General features: G+C 40.7%; 1 protein-coding gene across 1 annotated transcript in view; it reads left to right on the top strand.

Annotated features, from left to right (window-relative positions):
- The window catches only part of MED12L (mediator complex subunit 12-like), a gene marked incomplete at its 3' end in the record, with an annotated part of 36760 nt that overhangs the window by 4379 nt on the left and 23610 nt on the right, over positions 1-8771 (top strand). The window contains exons 5-10 of the mRNA XM_010013428.1: positions 98-261; positions 647-778; positions 3001-3228; positions 5705-5846; positions 6667-6787; positions 7489-7590. Coding sequence (XP_010011730.1) covers positions 98-261; positions 647-778; positions 3001-3228; positions 5705-5846; positions 6667-6787; positions 7489-7590 — 889 coding nt within the window. The remainder of the gene's footprint in view (positions 1-97; positions 262-646; positions 779-3000; positions 3229-5704; positions 5847-6666; positions 6788-7488; positions 7591-8771) is intronic.

The raw sequence follows: 8771 nt of genomic DNA, 5'->3' as shown, positions 1-8771 counted from the left end.
GGGGGGGGGTGGGTGTTTCTTTTTTTCCCCCCACATATTTTATGTGTTTAACTTGGAAGTTACTTTCGGTTCATTGTTTTTGTGTATGTGTTTTCAGCTGTTGAATGAGCTGAGTGTTGTGGAGGCAGAGCTGCTGCTGAAGTCGTCCAGCCTGGCAGGAAGCTACACGACAGGGCTGTGCGTCTGCATTGTTGCCGTTCTGCGGCGTTACCATGCCTGCCTTATCCTCAACTCGGAGCAAACCGCACAAGTCTTCGAAGGGTTTGTGGCAGCTACAGTTTTCCAACATGTATTTTTGGTATTCTCTCTTAAGCAAAAAGCATGTTTAGGCTGATGTACTGAGTGAGACCAGCTATCACAGTGCTGTTGGAAGGCTGTAGATGAGCCCGGCTGAGCTTAGTGGATGGCTCACCTCCACAGCCTGCTTCCCACTGCTGGGGGCTGGCGGAACCTGCACACTTTGTGACCTAGGAAAAGGGGGGAGTTGTGTATTTCCTTCCTGCTCTTCCCGTCCTGCCCTGGGCTCCCTGAGTGTAAGGTCTGTCATCATGCTGCCTAGCTAACGGTGGGATTTATTCAATACGTAACAACATGAGACATTTCTAAGGTGTATTGGAACAAGCTCAGAATGCTTTTGTTTTTGCAGGTTATGTGGGGTGGTAAAGCACGTTATTAATCCCTCAGAGTGTTCTTCCCCAGAAAGATGTATTCTAGCTTATCTCTATGATCTGTATGTGTCCTGTAGTCACCTGAGAAGCAAGTTTGGAGACCTCTTCAGGTGGGTGGTAATGAGATTTTTCTCACAACTGCTTAGCCTGTAGACTAATGTGGGCTGCTGTGGTTTCAGTTTGGTTTGCTTTCCATGGAAAATATACTGTTGCCTTTGCTGCTTTACCTTTCCTGATGCAATTGTCTGGCCTGTGGCAGCACAGCATGTGGCCCTGCATCTGCGAAGTCCTCACACTATGTGGGTATATGCTCTGGAAGTGCAGAGGCTGAGCCCACTGTACAGTGCAGGGGTGAGCTCAGAGGGCTGCTTTGCAAGCAGCGAGCAGGACATGGGGTGAACAGGCGAGGGATGCAGGGACCATTGGCATCACGCTGCTGAGGCAACTGTGCTGTGCAGCACTGGACCCTTCACCACACACCTTTGCTTTTACAGATTGTGGTGTGACTGATTCAGTTCCTATAATGCGTCAGAAAATTGGCTGTAATACATAAAACGCTGGATGGAAAAATAACAAAATCTTAGCTGACACAGCTGTAATATTCTATTAAATATTTCTTTTGATGTAGGGAGAGGCACAAACATGTTTGAGTTTGTGAAATTTTATGCTCAAATGTTCAGTTCCTGATGTTTTAGGTACCCATATGCTTTTTTTTGGCTCTTACTTTTTAAACGGGGGGGTTGTGTGGAAAGCTTTCATATGTAAATATGTATCATCTTGTGAAGTTTACAAACCACTTCAGTTACTGTTTCCCCGTCTTTTATATACCCAGTTTATATACCTGGTTTTGTTTTGCGTATTTCAGATTTGTGGTTTTCATTTCATAGGGAGCGAGAAAAGAGTTCTCAGTAATAACCTTAATATTTTAATAGGTTTACAAACACGTGGGAACTGTAGCATTTAATATGAGAAAGGTTAGGTAAAAGAACCATGAAATATAGAAGTACAGAAGTGACTTAGCTGTATGTTCATTTTTCTGACTAAAACCTGAAGTTCACTAACAAAACAAAAAAGATTTATTAATCCTAACCTACAATAGAAAATCAAAACATCATCTAGTAATATACAGATATTTAAGGTATTTAATATATTAAATATGTGATATACAGCACTTGATTTGAAGCCCCTTTTTTCTGATAAGTGGAGTTAGAAATTCTGTGAAAACTGGTAATAAATTTTATGTAAGCATTTTCTTAACAGCTGTGTATAAGGTAATAGTGTAACACTTGTTTTCTTCTTGGTTTCCTTGCTACAGTTGAAACAACCCCCAAAACGGTTGTCTGTATGTGGCAACTTTCTTTGCCCTGTTTCAGCACACTAAGTCCAGCTATTTCTCTAAGTCAGTTTGAACCAACAATGAATTACAGTTCTTAAATGTTTAAATATAGAGACTTGCCTTCTGTATATTGCTGTGCTTCGCAAATGGCTTCTGATATCATCTGCAGTATTTGTCATGACTGGGTTTTACTAAGTGAGGTGTATGTTTTGGTTTCATATGCTTGGTGTATTTAGTTGTATTCACTAAACTCCCTTTTTTAAATCATTCCTTCACCTTTTTTTTTTTTTTTTTTTTTAAAATCTTATCTCCTGACCACTCCCCCAGCATTACTTCTTGTGCAAATACAGTTTCAGAGTCTGCTTTGCTTACACTTTGTGTGTGAAATTTGTGTTCTTCATTAACACCTTTTTTTGCCCTGAAGAAAGCAAATTAACATACAGGCATTCCTAGCCTGGAACATATCTCGACCTTTTGTCATAAATATGGCCTTTAAGTATCTTTTCTCTGTTTACTGATCTAATCTTTCAAAAAGTTTTCTGCTATTTCTCATTATTACCAAATATAGAGTTTTAAATTTAGGTACATTTCCTCCTTTTTCCTTAATTAATTCTTTTTACCACCACTGCAGCTCACTGTGTGGTTACAGGAAGCAGCATTATGAAGTACTGTTACCATTCCCTTCAGAGGCGTCTGATACTTCAGGAAGTTATTGCTAGTAAGGAATGAATGGGTGGTCCTTGTCCAGGTGCTCACCATTTCAGTCACAGAAATGTCGTATAAGAGATTTGGAAACTCAAAACTTTATTTACAGGAAAATTTGAATTAAATCGATTTATCAGCCTTGTTTTCTGGTAGATGCTCCTTATCAAAAATGAGTTTGCAAGCACATACAGGATGGTAACCAAACTAGAATTTTCTAATGCCATGTGGCATATTAAACAGCATTCCCACAAAGTACTCTTTTTCACAACTCTCTCTTCTTTTGGTCCTCAGTAGTGCCTGTTCTAAGGTGAAGCAAACGATATACAGCAATGTTCAGCCTTCAAATTCCAATTTACTGTGGGACCCAGAGTTCATGCTAGATTTTATTGAGAATCCTTCTGCTCACAGCATTAACTACTCAATGCTGGGCAAGATCCTGAGTGATAACGCTGCCAACCGCTACAGCTTTGTCTGCAATGCACTGATGAACGTGTGCATGGGGCACCAAGATGCAGGAAGGTAAGGCAAAACCATGCCAGAATTAGAAATGGATGGATTTTTACAAGGTGTCTATGAGGTTTCCTCTCGCCTTTCTGTTTTGTGTCTCTTTGGCGATTGTTTTCATTCATTATTCTTTCTGGTTGCTGAAAATTTATTGTTTTCTCTAAGTTATTTCAGTAAATCAACCTGCACATTTTAACGGAAGGGAGTAACAAGTAGAAAGTACTCACTGTGAGGCAGTTAGTAAGTTTTTCATATGAGCAGTTGGGCTGTTTCAGCCAGAACAGCTCAGCACAATCTTTGCTCATGAGAAGCCTGTAAATGAGGGAGGGTTCTGCATTAGGTCACTTCCTTCTCCTGATGCAATCAGTGTTTCATTTATTAAATGTGTAATTTACTACTTATGGATTTCATCTTTGTATGCAGTATTAGGAGTTTTATTGGCTAGAAGTTACTAGAGGTATAAGAGCTGCCTGTTACGTTCTGAGAGTAGCTTGGGCCTTGGGGTACACAGTTCAAGTTGATCCCCCATGATTAGAATTTAGATGAGACCTGCACTTCCACAGCACTGCTGGGAGCAGTTTTCTTCCAACACCAGCAGGTGCTGGCTCCTGACACTGCCAGGTGGAGCTTTGGTCTGATCCAGCATAACGCTTCTTGGATCTGAAGTCTCTGTTAGATCTTTTTAGATGATGTGAAGATTCAGACAGGAAGTATAGTGAAGAACCCTTGCAGTAAAACAATATCAGTGTCAGGTTTTACACTGACACTGTTTCTTTCATAATTCAGGTGTTCTTCTCTCAGTTGCTTCCTCCTTCCAGCATATAAGCACATAAACTCGGCCTTCCTGTGCAAGTGAAGCACTGCAATGCTGAATGGTTCTACCCTGGTTTTCCGTTTTGCAGTCTGTGATGCAGGGTGAAACAGACACTAATTTGGCCTTTACCCCTGCCTCCAGCACCAGTATTGCTTTTACACAACTTGGTGTTCTGTTCTGATCCTGTTCCAATTTTTATTGAAAAATTCCTGGTCTTGATAGTTAGGCCTTGGTACAGTAGTAGCTAATGGCCATTTTTAAGGTCACTGACATATCGCAAAACTCAAGGAAATTGTGGATTTCTTTTTTCTTTTCTGATTGACTCCTGCCCAAAGTGTGTGCAGTTCTGGTATCCTTCCCTCTGTTCCCAGTATAAAGCCATCTCTAAAATGTCCAGAGCAGGTCCAGAGCAGGCCACAGAAATGTTTAGAGGGCTGGAGCAACTTTCCTGTGTAGAGAGGCTGAGAGAGTTGGGCTTGTTCAGCCTGGAGAAGAGAAGGCTCCAGGGAGATCTTCTTGAAGCCTTTCAATATATAAAGTGGGCTTATAAGGTAGAGAAGGATGTTTTATGAGGGACTGTAGGAACAGGACAAGGTGTAATGGCTTTAAACTGAAAGAGAGGAGATTTAGATTAGTTAGCAGGAAGAAACTCTTTACTGTGAGGGTGGTGAGGCACTGGAATGTGTTGCCAGAGAAGCTGTGATTGTCCCATCCCTGCCAGTATTCAAGGCCAGGTTGGATGGGGCTTTGAGCAATCTGGTCTAGTGGAAGGTGTCCCTGCCTATAGCAGGGTGGCTGGAACTAAGCTTTAAGGTCCCTTCCAACCCAGACTGTTCTGTAATTCTATGAAATGTGGGGCATCCTTGGCTGAGCAGAGCAGCTGAGAGGAAGCAGTTTTGTAAGAGCAACAAAGGGGAACATCTAAATGTGGCCAAACGAGTTTCACAGTGCAACAGAATAAAAATAACTTGCACTGGCATAAGTCAACTCTGCTCTGTTTTTTTAAAATGTTACATAACTCTGAATCATACACCGAATCACACAGTACGTGATCTGTGAAGTAAAATTCATCAATGTCAATTGATTCTGTGACTTTCCTTCCTCCTGAGTAGTAGTGCTGGCCTGGCACAGAGCGGGAGGGCTCCTGCAGTGGGATGTCTGTCACTGCTGACCTGGGCGCTGGGAGATGTGCACCACATGCACTGCTTTCCTGTCACATTTTTGCATGAAAGGGAATGGAGTTGCTGTTCATGTGGCAGCGCTGAGGGAAGGCTGGAGTGTGCCCCTGTAGCAGGCCATCTGCTGTGGTGGGCTGCAGGCAGCGGGGGTTGGGGTGCTCCGTCCCTCTTCCTGGGCTGTTCAGCACCAGCAGAGAAACTGGTGGGAACACAGGGTATACCAAGTAGGGTTTACACAAACTAAAGGCCCTCTGCTACTGTAGATTGGATGGCTGCAAGTTATGGGGTACAAGTCATGTATTGATTTTTTTTTCCTGAAAATGCTTCAGTTGTCCGTAAGTGAATAACAATAGATTATATGTACAGTAGCATAATCACATTTAGGCGTAAAATCCCACCTTAAGTGAGGAAACACAATTTTTTTCTGCACTGATCTGCTTTGACCTAAATATTTATTTTTTACAAAATATCTTGCTCTTGTATTACTCTTCTTCCCTAGGATTAATGACATAGCAAACCTCTGCGCAGAGCTGACGGCGTGCTGCACGGTTCTTAGCTCAGAGTGGTTAGGGGTTGTAAAAGCTCTTTGCTGCTCTTCAAATCATGTCTGGGGGTTCAACGATCTGCTCTGCAGTGTAGATGTAAGTTCAATATCTTCTGAAGTACCTGTTAAACCTATTTACCTAGGCTGCACTTAAGGGTGTAGTAAGGTTTCCATTCAATACAAAAGATGGAGCACAAGTTTGGTCCTGTATCCATTTGAGTTTTCAAGGCTTTTAATGAGATTCCTGATGGGTTTTTATTCTTTCCTACATCTTCAGGGTTAATATAGAATTTGGGCAGTGCTTGGAGTTTCCTCTTTGTAAATTTTTTCTTTTCTTTATTATAGAATATAGGAGCAGGCATGTCTGTATACTTTTCTAAAATGTTGAGAGATGTGCAAATAACTATCCCTATCTTATTTTAAATACCTGCTTTGGTGTTGGATCTTAGATTGTAGAAGGGGTGGTATACTTTTGCTGTTCCTTCCTCACCTGATGTAACTTACTGTAGTCGTATTAAAGTCAGCAGGGTTACGGTTACTTATGTTATCCATTATCCAATTCGATATATTTATCTATAGTTTAATTACTGATTACAGATTGAAGCTGTGTATATTTGGGACATATTCTTGTCCTGAAGCTAAGGAATGAGTATTGATGTTATCAGTTTTTATACAATGATAAAATTTTCTGAAGTTTTTATAAAGGTAATGCTTTTTATTTCAGAATTTGTGATATTTGAAGTAGGTATTTGTTAAAATTAATTTAAAAATGATCAGTATTTGCCGTAAATTATTTGGGAAATGCATTAAAATTAGAGACAAATACCTATGTGTAAACATTTTAATGTTTATCCTTAATAGTTGTGGCAGTGGTGTGTGTGCTGTTACGTGAACCCTTGCAATGTTTTTCCTTTCAGGTGAGTGACCTGTCATTTCACGATTCCCTGGCCACTTTCATTGCTATACTGATTGCCAGGCAGTGCTTTTCTCTGGAAGATGTAGTTCAGCATGTTGCACTGCCTTCTCTTCTTGCAGCTGGTAAGAAAATACTAAGAGAAAAACTTAAGTCCTTCATTTTAAGAAGTCTCCATTGACTGAATCAGTAGAGTGTTCTGAACTGCATTCTTGTATGGAATGCCACCTATTGTGTGTTGCAGCATGTGTGTCCCTGCAGCTCCCAAAAGGAGCAATTCCAAGCCAGATCAGAGAACCCCTGTGTGACAAGTGGTATCAGAGTTGCTGGCAGCACACTGTCCCCTTATGTTATGCATCTTCAAGTTTGCTCACAACTCTCTTCTGCTCTATGCTGTATGCTCAAATGTCAGCCAGATCTGCTCAGGTTGTGCATCTCCTTCTGGCATCAGTCTGCCTGATATCGCTTTTTCCCTCTAACCTCATTGTCCTTGCCTGCAGCCCTGGAGTACTCTAGCTGTGGTCCTCTTTGTTGGCCACTTCACATATTTCTTTTCACTTACTGCTTAGATTTCAGTTTCTTATTTCTGCTTTGACTGTCAAAAGCCATTTTAACCATGCATTATTTTCTGCCATATTTACATCTCTTGCTTACCAAAAATCATACTGTTCTTTCCTGGTTTTTAATCACTCAAGGCCATAAATGTTGATTAAATTTTTGTATTCCCATTTAAAACGAGGCTGTGAGGTAGAACATTTCCAAGTCTGCCATTGGGACTTGCAAGGTCCTGGGCAGATGCTTTATGTCCACATCCCATCTTCCATAGCCTGTGGAGATCCAGATGCTGAGCCTGGGGCAAGGATGACCTGTCGGCTGCTCCTGCACCTCTTCAGGACACCCCAGATTTGCTTCTTTCCCCAGGGAACAGGTGAGGTCCTTGCTGTGTGGTCCTTTCATTTCGGAAAGCAAACTCAGATGGGTTTTGATGGCTCATGTGTGAAAATACCATAGTGCAAATACAAATGATAGCCTCTTTAAAATTACAGATGTTTCACTAGTGAAAAATTGATATGTGCTATTCTTACTTGTTTGGGAAATGTTTTGTATGCATGTAAAACTACAGAAATTTTCTGAAACTTATTCATTATCAACATTTGGCCGCCAAGGTGTGGCATAATGTTGACATAAAACTCAGCCATATTAATATTACATCTTAAAAAAGAAAATTAAGTTGTAACATAGCATCTGTGTACACTTCAGCAAAAAGGAACACATTTAGAAGAATTGTTCTATTCTGATAGTTCTCATTTTGTTTTGGAACTTCATTGAAACCATCGTGTGAGCCTCGGAGCTATTAATACTGGTTTTGTGCCAGTGCTGCTGTTGGCAATGGTAGTAGCTACCACCGTCCTTCATACTAAATAACGTCAGGGCAGTGGTGGGTCATCCTGCAGTGATCTGGAAACCAAACATCACACAGTTTGGTAGCCTTGCATGTAAACTGAAACTAAATGTGATTTTTTAATAGGATGTAATAACTGCATCTATTCCAACAGAAGAAACATAAGGAAATTAGTTCTCAGGATATATTACTGTAGTTCTTTTTCTTTTTAAATTTGATTATTCTGTGGTCTGACCTGTGTGTGTTTGCCACAGACCAAAAGGGGAAGGAGTAGGGCACCTAACAACTAAAAGGAAGCAAGCCTGGAAATAACTTGTTTTTTGACTGAAAAGTATTTCAGCAAATATGATGACAAGACTATTTATATGGGAAAATTAAATCGGGGAAAAAAAAATCAGCTCTTCAGTGGTGTCAAGTTCTTCCATCTAAAAGTAATACTTATTTCTTTTTTGACCAGAAATCAATGAGCTTTTGTTGCTTATTTGGGCAAAGTAAGAGACATGAAGAATACTGTCTGAGTAACAGAGATGTGTTACATGGTCCCAGGCCTCCCAAGAAATAAAAGTGGATTTGAACAGATAGGAAAAATGATGTCTGAACTCTAGGAAGTAGTACAAATCAAGTAAAATATGACCATGTTACAGTCTTCTCTTACATGTGGCTCAGTTAACCACCCTCAGAAAGGTGGATTCATTCTCCCTCCCTCC

This window comes from Nestor notabilis, unplaced genomic scaffold (genome assembly GCF_000696875.1).
Source record: "Nestor notabilis isolate BGI_N333 unplaced genomic scaffold, ASM69687v1 scaffold17654, whole genome shotgun sequence".
Lineage (NCBI taxonomy): Eukaryota > Metazoa > Chordata > Aves > Psittaciformes > Psittacidae > Nestor > Nestor notabilis.
Note: the sequence above shows the minus strand (reverse complement) of the source record. Positions and strands in the feature narration are given on the sequence as shown.